Source organism: Rattus rattus, chromosome 4 (genome assembly GCF_011064425.1).
Source record: "Rattus rattus isolate New Zealand chromosome 4, Rrattus_CSIRO_v1, whole genome shotgun sequence".
Taxonomy (NCBI): Eukaryota; Metazoa; Chordata; class Mammalia; order Rodentia; family Muridae; genus Rattus; species Rattus rattus.
In genome coordinates this window covers 21,622,953-21,646,969 of record NC_046157.1, presented here as the reverse complement: position 1 = coordinate 21,646,969, position 24,017 = coordinate 21,622,953, and the positions used below count along the sequence as shown (strand labels likewise).

General features: G+C 40.8%; 1 protein-coding gene across 1 annotated transcript in view; it reads left to right on the top strand.

Annotated features, from left to right (window-relative positions):
• Positions 1-2,400: 2,400 nt before the first annotated feature.
• Positions 2,401-24,017, top strand: part of Slc15a2 (solute carrier family 15 member 2) — a 28,306-nt gene continuing 6,689 nt past the window's right edge. The window contains exons 1-15 of the mRNA XM_032900178.1: positions 2,401-2,676; positions 4,754-4,841; positions 5,407-5,548; positions 10,362-10,454; positions 11,441-11,540; positions 13,557-13,647; positions 13,927-14,004; positions 18,090-18,172; positions 18,564-18,650; positions 18,819-18,908; positions 18,992-19,036; positions 20,616-20,648; positions 21,387-21,475; positions 22,801-22,882; positions 23,361-23,495. Coding sequence (XP_032756069.1) covers positions 2,539-2,676; positions 4,754-4,841; positions 5,407-5,548; positions 10,362-10,454; positions 11,441-11,540; positions 13,557-13,647; positions 13,927-14,004; positions 18,090-18,172; positions 18,564-18,650; positions 18,819-18,908; positions 18,992-19,036; positions 20,616-20,648; positions 21,387-21,475; positions 22,801-22,882; positions 23,361-23,495 — 1,374 coding nt within the window. The 5' untranslated portion in view covers positions 2,401-2,538. The remainder of the gene's footprint in view (positions 2,677-4,753; positions 4,842-5,406; positions 5,549-10,361; positions 10,455-11,440; positions 11,541-13,556; positions 13,648-13,926; positions 14,005-18,089; positions 18,173-18,563; positions 18,651-18,818; positions 18,909-18,991; positions 19,037-20,615; positions 20,649-21,386; positions 21,476-22,800; positions 22,883-23,360; positions 23,496-24,017) is intronic.

Sequence of the window (24,017 nt, the reverse complement as noted above, 5' to 3'; positions counted from 1 at the left end):
TATGATATCGCTCTAAGTGATTCTTAGCATCAGAGAAGCTGTGTTTACCTAGGGAAAGGCTCAGATTATATTTCTGATATTATTTGACTCTGTGAACAAATGCCGTTATTTTATTGCCATCATCGAGAGACAAATTTCAGGCTTTGGGTTATGACTTGGTTGGTAGAGTGCTTGCCTAGCATTTGCAAACCCTGAACCGAGTTCGCTCTCCAGCAGTTCATAAACAGGGAATGGTGGCTCATTCTTGGACTCCCAGCACTCAGCGTGCTGAAGGGAGAAGTCGGAGGATCAGAGACATTCAAGAGAGGGAGAGCAGTAAGACTCTGTCTCACATAAAGACAAATTTCATAGACATTTGTTAGGAAACTGGAGCTCATGCTCTGGAATTTGTTGATTGGGGATCTCTGGCTGTGCAAGAATTGATGCATACGAGCGCTACTTCGTTTGTTCTTCTGAAGTCAACATCATCTAGAAGTACAAGGCCAAGGCAGGGGAAGTCGGTAACTTAATAAGCTCTACACTGCACTTGTGCCTCTACTAGGTAACTTGACTAGAAAGTTCTGCCTATTTTATATTCAGTATTTAACTGAGGTAGGTCAGGAAAAGAAATATTTCCTAAAAGAATTACTACAGATTAATCATTCTTGCTACAGGCAGAAGTAACACTGGATTATTCTTTGGGTAAAGGTTGATGGGAGAGAAAACAGATGAAGAGTATCACAGCCAAGAGAACCTGGTCAAAGTCCGAGTTAACGTTTAGGGGGGAAAGGTTCATTTGTTGAAAAGTCATTCAAATGGGTAATGTAAGAATTTTGCGAGAAATAAAGCCATAGAGTTTTTCTCTTCTTCCTCCTCCTCCTCTTCATCTTCCTCCTCTTTCTCCTTCTCTTCCTCCTCCTCCCCTCCTCCTTCTTCTCATTTTACTATTTTCTTAGTTAACATAGAAAATAATGCATCTTTAAATTTTTCATAGATGTATTTTAATTCGCTCATATTCGCCCTCCCTGCGTTGTCCTCTTTTCCTTGTTCTTCCATTCTCAGTTTCCTCTCTTGTATCCTCAAATGAAATCACTCATCCTGGCATTGCCTGACCTGGTGGGTTAGTGCCCATGGGGTAACCCTAAGGTATATAAAATGTCCTTTATAGCCTTTGGCAATATGTCCCCCTTTCTTTTGACTTCTAGCTGGGTGGACACTAGGTTCTTTTGTGCTTCTCTCGCCTCTTTAAATTAGCCAAAGGAAAACAACAAGGGGAGAAAGAAGGTAATGGAAGGAGACTATGTTCGGACCATAAGACATGCATGCATGGAAATGCCACAATGAAAGCCAATACTTTTGCATAATTGATGTATGATACTAGATTTTCAAGTTTATATATATTCAATTCAATGTAGGGTATAATGTATCTATTGTCACCGTGTGTATTTCAGCTGCTTGTCTGATAAGTATCGTATTCTAGAGTCAGAATAAAATCCATCCACTGAAAGTTGAGAGAATGTATTGCTTGCAATAATACCTAGAAAGCGACTGGTTCATAATTTTTGCACATATTAAATTTCATTTCTTAGTGAACGAATGGATTGAATTCGAAGAGGGGACTTGAAAATACAAAGAGTGGCTTTAGCAAGGGCCATTGCCAATTGTTTCCCTGTCATTTCCTTTAGCCTGGCATTTTTGACTTAGAGGATTTCCTAGCTGAATGTTGGGATGTTCAAAACCCAAGCCCGCCTCGTTCTTATTTTCAGATTCAGTTTTGCGATGACTCTCCTCTTTGTTCAAATCATTTTGACTTCCTAGCATTCCTGAGCTTCCATTTTTATGGCTTACATACCTGCACGACCTGCCACTGACTGCTGATGCCTATCTCTGCTTTCCCTATCAGTTTCTGCATAGTGAAAATTCCAGATCTGCCACTTTACAGGCCCTGTGATTTTTAGATAAGTGTCCCGATTTCTTGGAATAATAATTGCTGTATAATAAAGAGAGCAGTAAAATACATGAAAACCAAAGGTATATATATTTGCATACATATATGTATAACTTAATATACATTACCACTGCATATAATACGTGTCCAATAATAGCACATATTATTAACCTGACATCAGCCTTCTGTGTTCAAACTGTTATATATTCTTCCCTCTTCCCCCATATCACTAGAGATCAGATCCAGGACCTTCAAGGCACAGTGCTCTACCACTGAGTTAGTTACCTAACCCAGATGCTGCATTCCTGAGTACTATCTAGTACTCATTCACAGAGGGATTTTTCTTAAACAGATAACCCTAATCAAGTCCCTAGTACTGTTCTCATCTTGTGACTTGTGACGTGTTGTTCTTGCTTCCTTGTGCCTTACCTTTGGCACAGTGAGCGTGCCGACCCTCTCTTTTCCTATAGCTTCCAGTTCTGCTCTGAGGCTGGCAGCAACTGAAACTGACACCCACAGGGTTAAACCTATTTGCTGTGGCCATCCCTCCTCCCCCTAGTCCCCCTTTTCACTGTAGGCTGGCAGCAGTCCTAACTGCCTACTGAAGCCAAATGCTTGAGGAGAGAGAGAGTAAGGAGCCAGCTATGAATCCTTTCCAGAAAAATGAGTCCAAGGAAACGCTTTTTTCACCTGTCTCTACTGAGGAGATGCTGCCTAGACCTCCGAGCCCTCCAAAGAAGTCACCTCCGGTGAGTCCCGAAGTTCAGTTTGTCTCAGACGGTAAGAGAGTAACAGCATACGTAAGTCTTCCGAAGTTCCTCCTTGGCTGTTGCAACTTCGTGCTGAACTGTGTTAGAGCAGAAAAACTACTCTCTCGTGGAATTAGAATTCACCTGAAAATTAATTTTCGTTTCTTCTGTTTCGGGAAGGAAGCAACAGGGTGGGTTAGCCGGATTTTTTTTTTTCCAGTTGGGCCCCAGAGTTTTGCTCTATTTCACTGCATATTCCCTGGGGGAGAAAAAGCACTTTGAATGTCCAGGGAGACTTGGCAAGCATTCCTGTCTGGAGAACTGTGTGTGATTGTTCTTTCCTTACCAATACCAAAACTCAGCCTTTAGTTCCCCTTGTGTGCAGAGCCTTCCTTTTTCTGGACACCGACAGAAGCTTTAGAATAGACCCACTCTCAGTTACTAAGTGTCCCTACTTTGCAGTGGGAGGTCGGAGGGGGGAACAAAGAGTAATATTTTTGCATTGTGTACTTGTTAAAGCACTTCCGAATTTATCACCTCACTCGATCCTCAGATCATAGTAAAATCCTCTCAGTAGAAAGGCTACAGTCACAACAACCAATAATTGGCTGAGGTTTTAGTACTAACCAGGAGGTCAGTATGATTCTTATTTCTTTGAAATAACAGAATTGAAACACAGAGCTGAGTAGTGGTATCACTTACGTCAGGATTGCGTGTTAATCCAATTAGTGAGAGTGTACACCCGCTAATGTTAAATAAACTCTGTGGTACCTAGTTCTCAAGATGAGCTGCAAAGGTAATAATTCCAATTCATTGCATCTGTCAATCAAGTTGTTACCATGCAGTAACATGTATGTAGTTAATCATGTCTTGGTCAGGGTGGTTAAAGAGAGGCACATACCTATGAAATAAGAGAAAATATAAACCTCATGTTAATGTTTGAATGTTTGTCCCCTGTCCATGTTAGTGGAGCTATCTTTATGGAAAGAGATTTAAAATAAAATGTGGTCTTTATTATTTTACATAGTTCACAAGATAGCACAGCTTCTCTAATGTATAGCGTGAAAATGAAAATCTTGCTGCTGGAGAGCTGGCTCAGCGGTTGAGAGCACTTGCTGCTTTTCCAAAGGACCAGAGTTTGGCTCCTGGTTCCCAAGTCAGACAGCTCGCAGCAACCTGTAACTCCAGCTCCAGGAGATCCAACCTCTTTTTCTGGTCTCTGTGGGCACCCACATACTTAAACTCTCACACATACAAACACATATGTACATAAATACAAACCAAATTTAAAAGGAAATATTACAGAAGCATGCTAGTAGGAAAAGTGGACCCTTAATTTCATAGGACTTCAAACTTCTCTCCCAGAGTTAAGGTGATCAATCAGCTTATATTTAGGAGTGCCTGGCCACCATTTTGAACTCCCTGCCTGAATCTAGCAGGCTATGAAAGAGAAGTCAGCAAATTGTCAAGATTTCCCTCAGAATGGTGACCATGGCAGATGGGACCAGTCAGTCCCTGTAGTAGAGCTAAGAAGAATAGTGACCTATCTGGCTCTGACTGCCTGAATATCATGTGCTCCAAAGGTTACCATTTCCATTTATTCTTAGCAATAACTATGCTCATCCTCTTGCCTAGAGCCATAGGCTTTTATTGAGATACTCTAGGGAGATGAGTGGGTCCCAATCAAGGAATGTTTGGCTAGTCCCATCCTAATAAAGGGAGAAGGAAGATTTGAACTTTTTACTCCCACATCAGTAACATAAGCATGATTAGTATGACAACATATGAAGAGACCACAACCTATGTCATGACAACATAGGACAACATTATGAAGAGACCACTGCTTTGTGCTAACTGATGACAACAATTTAGGGATGAGCTATCCAGACATAGCAGGGTTTACCTGCAATCTGAGCCTTGGGGAGCCTGAGGCAGGAAGATCTTAAAACAGAGGTCAGCCTGGGGAAAATGATGTGAACGTCTTCGTATATTTCAAGATATGTTTTAGTTGAAGAGTAACAAGGTAGTTTAAATGGGGAAAATGCTCATTTGTTAACCTTGCCTTTTCTTTGAATAGAAAATCTTTGGCTCCAGCTACCCAGTCAGCATCGCCTTCATTGTGGTGAATGAATTCTGCGAGCGATTTTCCTATTATGGCATGAAAGGTAATTCAGCACCCGAGTCTTCTCTGCTTATGTTTATTGCAGCCTGGTTTCCTTGCATGCACTTTGCCCATTCTCTTTGCCTTGGCATAAATTGATCTTTTCCTCTGATCATGATAGTAAATGCCTCATATAATTTTATTTAATAACTCATGCTGGTTAAGATTTGAAAAGGCCCTCAGGGCCCACGCACAACCAGTAAGAACACAAGTTGGAAAAAGCTCTCGTCCTGTAAGTCGCATTGAACTGTGTCGTTGCTGGGAAGGAGGGGAGGAAGGGCCATAGGAAGCTCTGTGTTAACTTCTCACAGCTAAATGACGCTATGGGTGCACAGAGACTGAAGGGGTGGGTATTGTATTTGTGTATCCAGCATGCCTCATTTACTTTCACCGTTCCCATGGGTCCTGCTTCTACTGCCTGGTAGTCATCACCCAGTTATTTCCCTAATAGGAGTGCGGAAGACCAGGATCACCTGTAGAGCCCAGAGATCAAATGTATTTCTCCGTGAATCGTTTTGTTATGCCTATCTTATTTTGTCTCCCATTTGTCTTCTTCCATTTCCACCCAGCTGTGCTGACCTTGTACTTCCTGTATTTCCTGCACTGGAATGAAGACACGTCCACCTCTGTCTACCACGCCTTCAGCAGCCTCTGCTATTTCACTCCTATCTTGGGTGCGGCCATTGCTGACTCCTGGCTGGGAAAATTCAAGTAAGGACAATGGCAGACTACAGCCCCAAGAAACCTCACAAGTTCATTATCTAGAATGTTACCCAGAACTCCTAATCATTTGTCTTCTAGCAAAAAACAAACAAACAAACAAACAAAAAAAAACAAAAACAAAAAAAACAAAAAAAAAACAAAGACAAAAACAAAAACAAAACAAAACAAACCCCCCCCCCAAACCAAAAAATACTGTCAGACACGTACCTCTCCAGGATAGACAATGCAAGTCTTTCACTCAGTAGCTTAGGACAAGAATCTTATGTTCTCTCAGAGAGGTCAATGTTGTTACTGGTAAAGTTCTATTTGTAGAGATATACTTTGGTTATTTGCTCCTTTCCCCACAATGTCTCCAGACTCAGTGACCCCACCTCCTTCAGTATCTTATCACCCTTTCTTTTCAGACACTGCCAAACCCTCTCTGTTTACAGTCTCTGCCTTTCTGTTGTTTCCTTCTTTGGGATCTAATAAAGATTTCTACAAGTTAACATAATACTCCATTTAGTTCAGTTCTCCTGTTCCTAAAAATAGAAGCAGCAGACAAGGTATAAAGTCACAATTGGCCTCTATAGCATTGTCCTCATGGGCAAACGATTAGCTATTGACACATGTTATTTAGTAGTATTCTGTGGATTTGTCATCCGGGCATTTTTCTGAGTTAGTGGTCTCAACGTATACACTTTGAAAAATGTGACTGTATGTGATGACTTATGCATGGAAATAAAAGATTGTATGGTAAAATTAGTATAGAAAAATTCTAGATTGTTTTGGAAACATTTAAAAAAAAATCCTTCCTTAGTGCATAGCCTCCTTTAGTCTCCAAGAAGTTAATATGTCCTGTCAAATCTCCAAAGGGAAAGGTAAGTATGTATGATTTCCCGGAGTAGTTTGGCTGTGTGGTACTGTGTTTGTAGACCTACACTTTGATAGAACTAGTCTTTGTTTCACCTCAGTTACTATGACAAATATCCTGACTCCTCCCCCCCCACAAAAAAAGAAAAGAAACATAGGAGGGAGAGACTTGGCTTGCAATTCTAAGTTATTGTCATCACTTGGCAAAGTCAAGGCAGGAATTTAAGCAGCTAATCACGTCAGTCCTTGAGCCAGGAGCAGTGAGAGAGAAAACTCGACCTTGATTGTTTTAACTCAGCTAGCTTTTCCCTCTAATATTTTTGGAACCGCTGGCCTAAGAAATGGCTCTACCTATAGTGGGTTGTGTCTTATTACATCAGTTAACATTCAGGACACACACACACACACACACACACACACACACACACACACACACATCCATAGACGTGGCTAAAGGCCAACCAGACAGATCTAGATTATTCCTCATTACGACTCTCCTCCCTGGGGATTCTAGTTTTGTCAAGTTGACAGTTGAAATTAACCAGCACAGACTTATAACTGTAAACACCGATTTACAACTCAATTTGGTATAAGTGTGCCTGTGCACACACTTACATTCACATAGTGTATATATGAATGCACTCTCTTCAGAGAGGCATAGTGGGCAAGTGGCTGCATTTGTTACTTGTGTAGTAATCATTGAATTCATTCAGATACAGACTGGAATTACGTCAGGAATAGATAACATAAGCTATGGTCTATTCATTCAATTATAGAACATGTTTTTCCCCTCCTTTACTCTGCAGTGCTGACTCGAAGTTATATTTTTAGAATAACTTCCTTTGAGATTGAAGAAGTAAAATTTTAGGATTTGGTGAACTATAGCTTCCTGAATATTTTGCAGGAAGCTTAATACTCTTCATTTGTACTCTTGACTCAATCTTGCTAGCTTTTTAAACTTACTTTTACTGAAGTATAATTTACATAGACTACACAAACCCAAAAGTCTTGAATTTTTACAGAATTATCACCACTACCTAAATGATTTTCTCCAGTTTTCAAATTCTCCCTCAGAGTTAGAATCGTGTCCTGTACTGGACTCTTGTACAAGCTTCTAGTATTTTCAAGTAATCAAATGAAAATCTTGAATTCTTTTCCTATTTTGTTCCTCTTTAAACCACTGCCACAGATTTCAAAAAGCATCGTTTCTCATGACAGAGAAGTGTAAGTCAATGGAAAAGAACACAGTTTAACTCAATCCAATCCAAATAAGGGATGTTTGTTGGCCATCCCTTATTTGTCCAAATAATCAGGAGCATAAGGAGATTAATTATATGTAATATGTTTTCACATTGTTCGAGTTCAAATGGCTTTAATGAGAGCAAACTGTGGTAGTTTCAGCAGAAAATGCTATATAAATCACCTTTCTCCTCTACTAAAATTTCTCAGGATAGAGATGATGGCCTCTGTTAACAAATTAACAATATTTGTGTCTAGATTCTTGCTCACTCTGAGTGTTGTACTTAGTAATTCAGCCTGTTCATCATTCCTTGCCTTCCATAATTCTGTATTTTCCTCATTCACTTACTGTTATATTTCTGGGTTGGTTTTGATCGGCCTCCACTTTGGCATTTTGTTTACTTAGCTCTTTGCTAACTGTCAGATTTCTACCAAGCAAAACTCTTACATTTCCCTTTCCACAGACTGACTGTCCGTTAGCACGTCTCGGGGTGTCTAGTTCAGCTATACGCAGACAGCCTCTCAGAGTGGACCCTGGAGTTCAAATGGCAGTCTGCATTTATAATTGCAGATTGCTGTTCACGTTGGCTGTCTTTTATCCTGGCTTCCTTATGTCTCCATGTTGAATCAGCTATGCAATTCTCCGAGCTCTGAGTGTGCGGCAGCGTGCACGCTCGACCTCCTCAGTCCTAACTCCAAATCTCATCACTGGCCACCACTTCGTTTTTATATGCATTGTCTCTAAACTGAAAGATGGAAAGGGAACCTAAAATGTTTTCACTGCTGTCTTTTTTCCATAATTGAGCCCAGGCACTATTGTCTAAAACGTCATTGAATCTGTGAACAGGTGTGCATAGTAAGAAGATGATTTTTATTTGCTTTGGGCCTTGTTTTTGTTTTAAACAACTCACTTTGGGGGAGCTTGTTGATATCTCGTTTAGATTGGGAATGATTTAAAACTGGGCTAATTTTTCCCTTCTAGACATATGTATATGTTTGGGGGCATAAATGGGAGAGCCCTCATACACAAATAGAGTGATGGCTACAGTCCAGTGGGATACATTTGCTATTCCCGCCACCACACTTAATTCCTGACTTTAAAAAACCTGGAAGCAAGTGGCTCTTCTTCTGCTTTTTAAACCTGAGGTGGCAGCCTTCCCTCAGTGGAGGGAAAGGAGCACTTATATGTTCAAACTGTCCCCTCCCTGTATCTCTCTGTCTTATGCTTGTGCTAACTGCCCCCACCTCGAGTGTGTGTGTGTGTGTGTGTGTGTGTGTGTGTGTGTGTGTGTGTATTTTTCAGTGTTATCTTGGAGGTAGAGTATTTACACTAGGAAGATTGTTTAAACATTCAGGAAGTGATTTTCTGAACAACTGCTAAAAGCCTTTCCCTTCTTCCTCTCCCAGAATCCAAGCTATGTAAGAGGAAATGGGCACCCAGAAACTCTTGTGTAAGGAGATCTTAAGGATTTAGTTTTGTTATTTTTATGTGTATGTCTGTGTGTCCACATGTGGATGCCACATGTGGATGAGTGCCTGCGGAGGCAAGGAGGGGGCATCAGGTCTCTTGAAGCTGGAGTTACGGTGTCTGTGAACCAATGACGTTATTCAAACTCTGCAAAGATGACAAGAGCTCTTAACCACTGAGCCATCTCTCCAGCCCTATTTACTTTGTTCCTCTCTGACAATTTAGCATCATCTCCTTTAGGTTCATGATAACTAGTTTTCTTTCCATTTCTTTTTATTGCCGTTCTTTCTGTTTTTTTTTTCTTTTTATTTCAACAAGGATTTAACCCCCAGAAAACTAATTTAAGAAGATTAGATGTTTAGGATGAGGAACCCACAAGTTGAGATTCCTGGTACCTCTAGGGGCTTCCTGGCACTTTAATTGCATTCTCTATATTTGACACTAGCATAAAACACTTTAAAATGATAAATAGAAACTGTATAATTCTGAGGGTGATAGCATTATCATCTCATTTATATGATAATATACACTGTATACATCCCACTTATGGTAATACACATAGAATATATGAGCAATATTGTGTCATGTCAGTGTGTAGAGCTCTACGTATGTTCTTCTTGGAATTCCACAATGAGCTACTTATCTGCTATTCAAGTCTATTGGAAAAATAACTTAACAGATAGTTTTTACCAATTGCGTGATTTTTATCACCGAACAGCATAAGTCCTTTGTGCTTCCCTATCTTTGGCAAATTATCTGTGTGGAAATCACCCTAGGGTTTACAGTTAGCCCAAGTGTCCAAGTTACCCAGAGGAACCTCAAATCCCTTTGACTCCCATTTACTTGTCACCCATCTTTCTTCTTGCTCCCTAGAGCTAAGAGGCATTTCTTGAGAAGACAGGACAAGTGGAGCTGTCTAGTTCTATTGACTGAAAGCATCACTTGCTCTGCTTGCTGCAAATCCACCTAGTTTCTGTCAGGTCTGTGTAGAAGTAGAGTTGCTCTGTGTGTAGAGCTGAGCAGAGAGCAGATCTGGGAAGGGAACTAGAAAGAAACATTAGCAACCCCCAAGCAATGCTACTGATGAAGAATCACACTCCCTTTCCCTCCCTTGTGTACTCCATCCATTGTTTCTGTTCTCCAGTTCCTTCTCTCCTCCTCCGCTCCAGTCTCCTCTGTTTACTGAGAACAGGGTGAACACGTCTCTGAACAATACACTGACTGATTTAACTTTCTTCACAGGACAATCATCTATCTCTCCCTGGTGTATGTTCTTGGTCATGTATTCAAGTCTTTGGGTGCCATACCAATACTGGGAGGAAAAATGCTACATACGTGAGTAAAATCATGGAACCCGTTTAACTGCCTTACATTAGGCAGGTGTATGTCTCAGAGACTCACTACAGGTGGTATTTCATTTATATCAGAGATTCTCCTTGATTTTCCAACGTATAATTTTACTGCCAAACTTATTAAAATGAAAAGGATTACAGGCAACGGAATCCTTTCTTAAATTACCAGGTCTTGGTTTTTTATTAAATAAACATTCAAAGACAAGTAGAATGCCTAATTAATATGCTTTTTATAAAAACTCTTTATGTGCTTGAAAGTAAGAAAACCTTTTATGCTTTTATTTACTCATCCATTTATTTACTTATATTAGAAAAGTTATAACCAAAGCTTGGGGTATGTCTATGCATGTATAGTTCTACATATTACCATTTTCCTGTCTCTCTTTACTTCAGGTGTCAGTGTTTATGGTTAGATTTTAATATATGTAACCAATTTAATACATATATATATACATATATATGTACACTCTGAGTTGAATTTTTTTACTTTATTTGAAAAGTAATAAACACCAAATATCTTCTTATCCCTGTTCCATAAAACTTATAGATGCCATTTCTATTTATTATGATAAATATCAATGTTTTACTTTGTAATTAGTAAGGGTATACAAGAGTAGCGTCCATGATCTTTCAATTGAATTGCTAAAATAAGATATTAAAAAGTGGTATGCTAGATTCCGAGTCCCTGCATGCCTTCTTCCACTTGATGCATGCAGAGGATACAGAGAACTATGGAGCATTGGGTCTTCTAAGCAATACAATTCTTAGCAGAACCTCAAAGGTGAAGATGATTAAGTGCTCATGAGTAGTTCTTGGAATGACAGCAAATAGAAAGGACGCACAAGGTAGATGTGCTAAGAAGACGTTATCTTTGAATATCCTTTTTTTTCTCCTGTGTACCTTTGTAGCCCATCTCTACAGTTGGTTTGGTATCCACATGGTTCTAGCATCCTTGTCTCTTCATTTCAGAATCTTATCATTGGTTGGTCTGAGTCTAATTGCTCTGGGAACAGGAGGTATCAAACCCTGTGTGGCAGCTTTCGGCGGAGACCAGTTTGAAGAGGAACATGTAAGGGTCTTGTTATTTCTGAATTTTATGAGTGTGTAACCAGCATCCAAATGGGGAACCTATCCAGTAGGCATTTGCTAAGACTGAGGGACTCCCGTTGATCAAGTCCGGTCTGGAGAGCTGATTCTGTACTGGATGCTGATCAACAGCATAGAGGAAACTAAAGGTCAGTTAAAAGAAAGTAGCCAGGGTGGGAGGTGGACATGTCATATGATGGAAGGCTGAAAAATTGAAAAATAAGGATCCAGAGACTGAATAAGATAAGCAACAAGGATGCTTCGATGTGGCTCCCTTGGTAGAGAACTTGTGTAGCATCCGCAAAACCCTGCGTTCAGTCCCCAGCCTGGTATAAACTGAGTGTGGTGGCCCATGCCTATAGTTCCAGCATTTGGAAGATGGAGGCAGGAGGATCAGAAGTTCAAGGTCATCCTAGGATACATATCTATGTCAAGGCCAGCCCAGGATACACAAGATGCTGGCTCAAAACAAAATGCAAATGAGCAAACAAAACCCAAGGAGATAATCATACGTAACTGTTCCTAGAGCTTTCATTTCTTGAACTCAGATTTATGGGATTGATTTCTTCATAACATTTTCCATCACCAGTGGGGGATATATGACCAAAATGAAAGTGAGCACATTTGAGAAATATGACAAACGGACAGGGAACAATCTATTCTTGAACTACCAAATACTTCTTTTTTTTTAAGATTATGTATATGAATTCACTGCCCATATCTTCAGACACAGCAGAGGAGGACATCGGATCCCATTGCCATGGGATGGTTGTGAGCCACCATGGCATCACCGGGAATTGAACTCAGGGCCTCTGGAAGAGCAGCCAGTGCTCTTAACCACTGAGCCATCTCTCCAGCCCCAAATACTTCTAAATCCCTATTTTTAAACACACACACACACACACACACACACACACACACACACATTATTCTTCATGAATCTCTTCCTTCTCCCATAGCTGTGTATCCTGGTTCTGTTTCTCCCCTCCCTAGTCTGTAAGCTCCTCTTTCCCTCCTTACTCTTCTCTGTAGCACAAGGTCTGTTAGGTCTTCCTGTCCCTGTTCTCTGTCTGTGTGTCCTATCTTCCTATGCTTCTCTTGCCGTGCAGATGGCTTGGGTTACTCAGCACGCTTTATTCTGGGATCCACGGATTCTAATAGCTAGCTGACCCTGGAGAAATGACAACCCTTTGGCAGACCAGCTTCCGTGCACAGTGAGCTACAGGAGTTAGAAAAGCAACAGTACATGTGCACGGGAATGAGAAAGAAGGAGCAAAGCACACACCGCAAACTGAGCCTGGGAAGGACTGATTGTTCTAGTTCGCCAGGAAGAGCTGAAGTGCCAGAGTGAAGTACACCCTCTGTAATAGGTCACCTATTAAAAACCTCACTCACAGACATATTTCAATGAATAGAGCAGACTCACCCTCAAGCTTCTGCCAGCCACTTCTAGGCCAGCGGGTTCCCTTTGGCACTCCCTGGAAGATCTATCTCCCTGAACCTCTGGTTAGACTTTCCTCCTAGATCAGTAATGGCTGCACTACGCTGTCTTACCATACGCTTCACGAAATATATCCATTAACTCAAGGAGTCATTTGCTTTATTGACACAGTCAGTAAACATTTGCTGAATGTCTAATATACGTTAGCATCTTTTCTAGGTACTAAACGTTACAGAATAGAATGTCTGCCCTGAAGAAACTCACGATACACTGAATAAAATGGATATTTAATACAAATAAATTAGTAGTATAATAGATATGTATAAGACACAGGAATGGCATTGAGGACAGGTTGATTACTTCTCCCCAGGTCTTAAGTCATTGAGTTTCGAAGGTGAGTAAAAGCTCGTCAAGAGTCGGCCAGCCTCTGTATTAGAGAGTTAACCAGATGGACACATGCCGGGGAGCACAATCTGAACCTGAAGCTTTGTTTGTCTTTTATCATGGAGTGGGGTGGAGCTGAGAGACACAGTTCTCTGATGATCTGTCTCATTGCAGGCAGAGGCACGGACTAGATACTTCTCAGTCTTCTACCTCGCCATCAATGCGGGGAGCTTGATTTCCACGTTCATCACACCCATGCTGAGAGGTTAGCATTCTTTCTACGGGGCTGGATGTGTAGGGCTGCACTCTGGCCAACCAAAACGCAATTCACAGCTTCAGGTGGTCCAGCTTCCCCTTTCCCATGGGTTTAAAAATACGTGGGAGACGTTTTTAGTTCTGATTGGTCTGATTTAAAAGAAGGGTTATGGGTGGGATGATGGGAAGAAGAGAGGATAGCTATGTCTACACCAAGAGCCTGACCTTAGAGAGTAAAGTATTGCAGACTTGTGATTCGCCACTGCTCTTTCCTTCCTGTTTTCTTCAGGAGATGTGAAGTGTTTTGGCCAAGACTGCTATGCACTGGCTTTTGGAGTTCCAGGATTGCTCATGGTGCTGGCACTTGGTGAGTGTGGTGGGAAAGGGTGTGAACAGCCATTGATCCCTGACACAGGGAAGGCATCACGTAGGCACTCTACTATTTCATTGAACGTTTACACTAACCCTATCGGGCAAGCGTCACTGTAGTGGGCTCCCTTTGGCTTTGAAGATAAATTATGAATGAAATCAGAAATTATTATTTTTTTATTTTTATGTTCCGTGTAACCAGTATATATTTGTGTGTCACATGTGTGTTTAGTGCCCACAGAGGCCAGAAGAGAGCATCAGACCCTCTGGAGCTGGAGTTAGAGACAATCGTAAGCAACCATGTAGTCTAGGAATCTACCCTAGGTCCTCTGAAAGAGCAGCAAATACTCTTAACTTCTGAGTCTTCTCTCCAGTCCGGTAAACCACTTTTAAAGTGCTACAGTCACATAATTAATCAATTTCAAAGAAGCCTTTAAAAAAAAACTTTTTGGAGTACATGTAGGATTGCCAATCAGGAGTTTGAGTGCCTAAAAGTTTTATATATCTCAGGTGATTCTCCCCCACCCCCACCCTCTCAACTGCCTCGCCTCCTGTGTGCTGGGATTAAGTGTGTATGCCACCAAGGCCTGGCACTCTCAAGTGATTCTTATGTGTAGTCAGAATTGAAGCCCGTTGCTTATTGCTGAAATATGCAAGGAAGGAACTAAGATAATCGAACCTCTGTCTCGAACTAGTTTATGTTACCCAATACTTATTTTTCTGGTAAGTAGATGCTACTTTTGATTGCCTGGGCATTTCAAAGCAGCTTCCAGGTTTAGCTTTTTTTTCCCCTCTGCTCTGCAAAGCTCCCAAAGAATTTCCCATTGAACAAAGAGAATTAAAGGGGAGTTGGGTTAGGAAGTAATGCAACTTAGATTAAGTGGCATTCTTTTAGCACTGAGAACCTTGTCCTGGAAAAGACGGGGATATGCGGGCCTGCTAGTTTAGGCCAGTCCCCTAAGGGGAGGCTTGGGTGTGATTGTTTCTAGTCATTGACCTGGAAACGTGTCTCATCTGAGCCTCTGGGTGACACCCCTCTGGAATATATCCAGTCCAAACACATAAAGAGCTCAATAGAGGAAAGGGAGTCCAGAGATTCAGTGTTTGGTCTGATTCTTTTCTACCAGAAAGGCTGAAAGTAATAGGGTTCCCAATCCCAAACAAATGTATTCTGGGGGAGCCATGATCCAATACTCTCTGCTTTCTTTTCCCTTCAATGCTAAATATTTTCCACAAGCGCTTTTTGTTTTTTCCACTTATTATCATGGCAGCTTCTCTATATCACTGACCAATATTAACCTTCAGACATTAAAGCAATTATGAAGCTCAGAAAAGATTTCGGGTTTATAATGCTAAGTAGGTGGTATCTGTCCTTGTTAGTCAGTGGCTGAATCTTATGGTGCTAATAACATTTCCTATGTAATAGATTCTGTGCTAGGTATTGGAACCATATGGTGATTTAGACAGTTATAAGTTCATATTCTCAAAGAATGTATATATACAGGAAAAATAATCCAGAAAAATAAAACAGGATTTGCCATATAGAACAGTCAGTGTCACAACCATGAAATTATAGAGAAAACTATGGAGCTTTATAGAAGGGCTTCTGATGAACACTCTGGAGGTCGTAAGGGTTCGCCTACAGAGAAAATTCTAAGATAAGACCTTAAGGATGGGGGTTGGGGATTTAGCTCAGTGGTAGGGCGCTTGCCTAGCAAGCACAAGGCCCTGGGTTCGGTCCCCAGCTCCGAAAAAAAGAAAAGAAAAAAAAAAAAAAGATCTCAAGGATGAGCAACAGTTCATCAAAGAAGAGACCATACAGAAAGAAGATATGGTTGGTGTCTTTAAATGGGAGATATCATGGCTGTTCAAAGGCTTTGGACAATTCAGGTTATCTGGAGCAAAAGGGAGAGCAACAAAGAATATAAACTTCTAGAAACAAAATAATAAGGAATAATTTAGGCCATGAAAGAATTAAACTTCATTGTGAAAAAAAATCATCAGAAAAGAGTTTTGAGCAAAGAAATAGTTGTTAGATTTTTCTTTTTTGTGGTGTTTTACTTTTTCAGTGGCTCGCACTATGCAGGAGAAATTGGGTTAAGGGTGGGGCAAGGCTAATATTGATCTTGTTTGTGGTATTTGTTGTACTCCTTTAAGTTTTGTTCTTGAGGTAAGTGCCTTTCTTGGCTCACCTAGTCTCGGTCCCTTCCAAGTTCGAAAGCCTGGGTACCGTGGGATCTGTGAAGTGAGGGAAAAGATAAGACATCGTTGAATACAGGGTTCTGACTTGAACTACAGGTTAGATAATAGAACCATTAATCAGCTTGAACCACAGGCTAGACAATAGATCATTAATTGAGATAGTGAGGATGAACAGGTTAAAGCGATGCTGATGGATTTGTTTAGGACGTGTTTGCATTATAGGTGCTCTTGGGACATCTAAGTGCATCATCGGATAGTTATATGAAAATACTGTTATAGGTCGCAGAGAAAAACAATTGGGTTAAAGGTACAGCCTTTAAAATAATTAGCTTTTAAAATAGAAGACCGACAAAATAAGAGGAAGGCAGTAAAGAAGACCTAGGCTCAACTTCTAAAGGCACGATAGCATTTAAAGAACAAGCAATGAAGCAAAGTCCTCAAATAAAGCATAGAACTCCAAAGTAGGGACACATGTGTAATCCTAGCGCTCTGGAGGAAGAGGCAGGAGGATCATGCATTAAAGTTCAGCTTAGGTTACTTAGTGAGTCCAAGGCCAGAGTGGGCTGTAAAGAGATACCCTGTCACACAGATGAAAGGAAGGAGAAAAAAAAGAGCGGAAAGGGGAATGGAAGAGGGGAAGTAGATTATTGCCAGCTCCTTGGCAAATAAAGGGAAAACTAAGAAATGAAGATGTAGGTTATGATACATAGAATGAGCTGGAGAATCCTAACAGGATAGACTATGTTTTGGGGCGTGGAGACAGGAAATGATGGACAGTGGTTAGAGTATAGGGTACTAAGTAAGAGAAGTCATAGGTTAAGTGAGCTTCTTTGAGGGGAGGGGCCGTGTGCTTTCTCCCTACATTCCCACAGCGTCAAGTACAGTGCATAATACAAGGATGTGCAAATGAACTTCTTCATGGTGGTTGGTAAAGCTTCGCATCCTGGTGCTGTGATAAAATACCCTGACCAAAGCCACTTAAGGGAGAATGGGTTAGTTTGGCTCAGTTCCAAGGATTAGTGCACCATTGCAGGGAAGTCAAGGCAGCAAGAAGTTTAAGCAGCTGATCACATTACACCCCCATTACAACACTGCACAGAGCAATGAGCTAGCAGATGCATGAGAGTGCTCAGGCACATTTGGTCATGGCCCTCCCCGGGAAATGATGCCATTCATTTTGTTCACTTCAGTTACCCTGGTTAAGCTAATCAGGCATAGAGACTGCCCAAGTGATTCTAGGTTTTGTCATGCTAATGCTGAGAAAGTAGGAGGCCCCATGCCAAAATTTTATTTATGGCAATTTCTACCCATGAAATCTTATACATGGTATTTAGTTTATTTAATCTTCAATTTACTCGTGTTTAAAATGGAAACCATAGCACATGTTTTGTTGGACTAAATCAGTTGAGGTATGTAAAATGATTAGCAATTTACTTATAATTATAATTCTTCAGTAGGTGATAGGATAACCATGAATTTAAGGAGGCTTTGCCTGCTATGAATTTGGAGATTTTTAAAGGCAGATCATGGAAAGAGAATTTTAATTTGGCATCAGTCTGAAGAAAGAACTGACTAGAAAATGAGAAGTAAGCTGGTGGACATTTTAACATTTAAGGGTAGACATTTTCCTAGGTAGAACAGGGGAGGTGGCAATGGTCATGTGAAGGAGGGGACAGCAGAGCTTGCACTCAGGAAAGAAAAACCAACCAAAGTTGGGAGGCGGAAGATGACTTCTATCTCCGCTACCCCTTGAAGTTCTCCGTGAATATCTCCCAACAATTAACCACTATCGTCCCTTGGCTACTCCGAAGTCAGTTCTCTGTGAGATTTGATGCAGAGTGTTCTGAGAAGCTAAGCACGTTGTCTGTGATTCCGCTGCAGTTGTGTTTGCAATGGGAAGCAAGATGTACAGAAAACCACCTCCTGAAGGGAACATAGTGGCTCAAGTTATCAAATGCATATGGGTAAGTTTATGAACTGCTTGCCTGCTTGCCCTTTTCAATAGAAAGGAAAGGTGGCATGCTAAACTCGTGGCTCTCCACACATGGGCATGTTTTCTCAACCATCTTCCTTCTAGGAGCCTACCTTTTGACACACTGAGTTTAAATTGGTCCTGCTTGCCTCTACCTGACCATTAAGGTTTTAGAAGAAGTCAAGTTTTAGTAGGCAAAAATCTTCTGAGTACACTTATATATGATGCTATTAGTAAAAAAGGAAAGATAAAAAAATTACACCTCAGCTATTGGAATTCAGTGTTTGATAAAATTCGAAGCCCGTGTTTGACAGGAATAAAGAATTGGGATAATCAGGGGGTACTTTCTTTGTGTCTAGCTCTGATTCTGGTCTCTGCCCTAGTTTGCTATCTGCAACCGCTTCAGGAACCGTTCTGGGGACCTTCCGAAGCGACAACACTGGCTAGACTGGGCAGCAGAAAAATATCCAGTAAGTGGAAACTACAGAAATACCCCAAAATTCTATGAAATCTTTCGAATTCTTTTCTCCTGGCACCTTTGACCTCTTCTTTCACCGTTTTGACCATTTTTACTCTAAGCAAGAAAAGCACATTTGGAACTTCTGGCAATTCTGCCCACTCTTTCTTCCTTCCTGCAGAAGCATCTCATCGCAGATGTGAAGGCCCTGACCAGGGTACTGTTCCTTTATATCCCACTGCCCATGTTCTGGGCACTTTTGGACCAACAGGTAATAGTGGTCTTTGAAAGTTATGTCATTCTCTTCCTTATCATCGGAAAAGGATATCTCACAACAAAATCTGTCTGCTCTAGGGCTCGCGGTGGACTCTGCAAGCTAACAAGATGAATGGTGACTTGGTGAGTTGAAAAAGTTTCCAAAAACATCTGTTAAGTTCTTCGTCGTACATAATTTATCTGCAATTAATTTATTTTACACACTTTTTTATTCGTTTCTACATACATCTTTAATCTTTGTGATTAAGGAATAAAATTGACTTAATGATCATTAGAGATGTACATTGAGCCTGAAAACACTGAGTGAGGTAAAGATAACTATGAAAAATTATAATGCTGTCTTCAGAAATCAGAAGAGGAAGGGTAGGAAATACCCATACTCCCCCACCCACCCATCCACCCACCACCCACCCACCCACACCTACCCCTTCGTGAAGCAATGCAAGCCTAGCCACATGGTTCTCTTCCATTTGAGCCTGTCTTAGGACGTAGCAAGAAAAAGTTTGATTGATATTTCTACTCAACTTCTCCCATCCCTTAGACTAAATCACGCAGGGAACCCATGAGACCTGTGGAAAAGTTAATAGAATGTCTGATTTATAGCTATGGAAAGAGTGAGAAAAATTATAAACACTATTTCCTCTTCTCCCCATGTTCATTCTTTGGTCCATTTTCTATTTTTTTAAAGATATATTTATTATATATATATAAGTACACTGTAGCTATCTTCAGACACATCAGAAGAGGGCATCAGATCTCATTACAGATGGTTGTGAGCCACCATGTGGTTGCTGGGATTGGTACTCTCAGGACCTCTGGAAGAGCAATCAGTGCTCTTAACCACTGAACCATCTCTCCAGCTCCCATTCTCTATTCTTAATTGTTCCATCCATGTCTAGATTACTATATTGATAGTTTTGAAGCAGACAGGGTGGATGACATAAGGAGCCTCCAACACATACTTTGATCTCTCCCCTCCTCTAGTTGCCCAGGAGTTACCATGGCAGCAGTTCTCCTGTTGATTCTCTGAAGAGCTAATTTGCATGTTGAACATAATGTACTGGGGGCAACTTCAGGCTGACCACAGCACTTGTCCTTCTGTTGTTACTAGCCCTGACTGTGGTGATGAGATTGATTAAAGCATGCAACTTTATCACTCTCAAGCAAAGTGTAGTTCAAGTTAAAGACCCCTCACCCAAAACTCTGTAATCCTAATTGTTCTAAAGGACAGAACTACTGTTGATCATTAATACGATATCACAAAGCAAACATTTTCACACCATAAAGCTTTGATGCACAGAATTCTTGCCAATTGTTGAGTAAATTACCTTCAGGCTAATATATAAGACCTGTATAAAACATAAGCAAATTTCATATTTAAATTTCATTCTTACTGCCTCTCCCTCGGCCTCCACGAGGCTGTGCATGAGCACAACAATTTGATTGCAAATCCCCAAAATTTTGCAGAATGAATTCTTAATCCACACACAGAAAGCAGTCTTCTCCCTCGGGTCTGTCTTTAGCAAATGGTCAGAAGCCATTCCAAGTATCTTCGCAGCCCAAATACCTTTGTCAATAAATCAGAGATCCTGAGCCTTAATGACTTTTCTTTTATATGATTCTTATCTACTATCAGGATGGGTGAGCTAGACCCTCCTTGTCTTCTGCTACTCTCTAACTATAGTTTATTGTGATGTTGCAGGGTTTTTTTGTACTTCAGCCGGATCAGATGCAGGTAGGAGACTTCTCTGTAGGCATAGATGTGTGGTTTTCCTTTCCTTTACCTCATTTGTTCCTCTCTGGCAGCATTTGGGTTAACGGCCACCTTATGATGCATTGTTCATGTGCTGAGGCGTCCATGCTGAATAGTTTCTTTGATCTTACTCATCTCTTTCACACCCTTTGTAAACGATGTAGTTCTGCTCAACTCCGGAGAGACTGAGTGTGAGCCCATGGATAAAGTGTGAGCATTGACTATTTATGAATATTGAATATAAATATTGAATATTTATGTCAAGATAGCCCAAGGCTAGGGCTGTAGCTCAGCATTTGTCTGACATACAGGATGTTCTAAGTCTGATCCCCACTACCACCAAAACAAACAGAAACAAAGTAGAAAATTTTGTATGGGCAACAAAATCAGGATCTCTGCTTACCGATGGCGATTTTCAGGATATTTATTTAGCCCCTCATTTTCCCCTTTAGGCTGTGGAACTAAAGACAAGGGACGATGGGAGACAATGATTCCTAATTAGACTGACAAACAGGCTCAGGAAAACTATCCCCTTGGTGTATTTGCAAGTTGCTTTGCAAGAGAAGTAGAGCCTTGGGTATAAGGAGATTGAGAAACATGGACTCTTTTCCCTACTAAGGTGAATGTGAGAAGACATGTGAGGGTGCATGCTGTCAGATGAGAGCCTGAGCTCATTCAGGACAGAGGGACATACTAATCCTTGTTACCATGGTGTTGCAGGTGCTAAATCCCTTTCTGGTTCTTATCTTCATCCCCTTGTTTGACCTTGTCATTTACCGGCTGATCTCCAAGTGCAGAATTAACTTCTCGTAAGTGTTCATTAAGACATGAATTACTACACACCAGCTCAGTTTGCTCAGTTTGGTGATGATTCAGAGCCAGGAGGTTTCTATATAATTGTTATTTCTTTTGATGTAGCATTCATCTGTTTCTATTTTCCCATGTGTGACAAAGTTCTATTAATGTGGAGAAGTAGAAATTAGGTCTAACTGGTGAGTGTCAGTGCCAATGTTACAGACTTGAGTGTGTGATGGTGTAGGGTTGGTCTCAAAAGGTATGGAATATCAGTTTGCTAAAGCACCATACTGCTTGAATATTGTTTCTCCAAAGAAATCTCTTACTTTGTGTGTGGGGGGAGGAGGTAATGTTTTGTGTCTGTCACAACAAACGTGTGGAGGTCAGAGGAAAACCTGTGGGAATTGGTTCTCTCCTTCCTCTGTGTGGGTTCTGGGAACTTAACTCAAGTCAACCACCTTCATAGCATTACACTCTGAGCTATCTTCCTGGACCAAGTCCTAAGATTTTGATGACAACTAACTCTTTAAAATCTGCGGTTCCTAGGAAACTAAGAAAGGACCCCGTAGGATTGGGTACAGCATTGTTGGTAGTTAGTATGCACAGTGACCTGCCTTGTACTCAGTAGAAAGCATCACTTATAAATTTTAGTGAGGAACAGTTCAAGTCTCCTCCCATCTCTGGTGTAACAGCAATCTACTTGTGACAGTGAGGTGATGAGCATGTTACCACATACAAATATCCTGGTCATCTATTATGGAATGGTAGTGAGGAGTCTAGGGCCAAGCTCCATGTAAATGTAAATCAAGCACAGATCTTTCATTCAAAGCGATTACTGCTTAGTAAGGGAGCTAGAACACAGGCAAAGGCAACCATTATGTGGGTTATCTTTGGTAAATACCCTAGGAAGGGGAGGTGGAAATGGCATAGAAGAACAGAGGAGCAAGTCCTTCTTGATACTCAGACCAACAAAGACTTCTCAACAAGAGAATGAGTTGAAGAATAACATCAGTTGATGTCTATAACAAGCCTGGTTATATTGCCATCGTTTTAATGTTATATTTAATATTTAATACTATAATTATATTTACTATTCAATGTTATATTACAACATAATGGATGATCATAATCACAAGCGAAGGTGAGAAAAGTGTTGTCTCACAGAGGAGAGTTAGCAAGCGTGACTTGAGTGAAAGGGCGTTTTAGGGAGTGTTCTAGAAAATACTTTAAAAAAGTAATTGGAATTAAGTAAGAAAGTCTTTAAAGAAAGGCTAAGGAGTCTAGGCTTTGCACCTTCAAGAAAGGGGCAGATATAATGGTTTCTCCTTTCCCTCCACAGATCACTCAGGAAAATGGCTGTTGGTATGATCCTAGCATGCTTGGCTTTTGCAGTTGCAGCGCTTGTCGAGATAAAAATAAATGTGAGTTCAGTGACCGCTGAGCTTCCTATCTGCATCACTCACTTTCCTTACATGTTCAGTCTCGGTTCCTTGATCCACCATAGTGTCACTTCATGGGACAGTCGTGGTAAATATAAATGAGTAGAGCAACAATGAGGTCCATGTTCCACCTGAGTGATTCTGAGTTTATTTTCGGGAAATTCCATGACACAAATACCCCAATACTTAGGGAACAAAGATTACTACAATGCCTTTGTAACTACACACATAATTCCTCTGCCAGTAGTTAAAGTACTATAAGACCACAATTGACGGGATGTCCATTACCTAACATTCATTAGCACCTGCTTCATGGAACTGAGGTCTTCCCCACTTAAAAAACATTTAACTTTTCAGATTTCTAAGCGAAATGCTTAGCAACTTGCGTAGTCTTGGATAGCAGGGCTAAGCAGTCAGAGACAGCACTAAGGTACATGTTCCTGTTCTATCTGTCTCTCAGGGAATGATCCATCCCCAGCCAGCTTCCCAAGAGATATTTTTACAAGTCTTGAATTTGGCGGATGGTGATGTAAAGGTGACCGTGCTGGGCAGTAGAAATAATTCTCTCTTGGTGGAGTCCGTCAGCTCTTTTCAGGTGAGGTATGGGGTCCAAAGGAATGAGAAATTGTATAAGCTATAGTAGCCTTGGTTGCTTTAATGACATTCATCATTAATTAATGACATTAATTAATCAGGAAAATAATTATTTTCTTATGTCCTTAAATAATCTCTGGTCTCCTTATTCTAGTGATTGCATAATTCTATCCTTTAAATATAGTTCATTTAAGCATTTTCTTACAGACATTTAAGTTGGGTTTTGTTGTTGTTTGCACTTAACTATAGTTATAGTCCTGCGAGGGTTTATTTTAAATGTTTATTTATTGATTTTTAAATTATTTTTTAGTTTTATGTATGTGGATGCATTGCCAGCATGTATATCTGTGCATCAGGTGTGTTCCTGGTGCCTGCAGAGGCCAGAGGAGGGCATCAAATGCCCTGGAACTGCAGTTACAGATGGTTGTAAGCCACCGTGTGGGTGCTGAGAATCGAACCAAGGTCCTCCGGAAAGGCACCCAGTGCTCTTAACCACTGAGCCATCTCTTAAGCCCTACTGCAT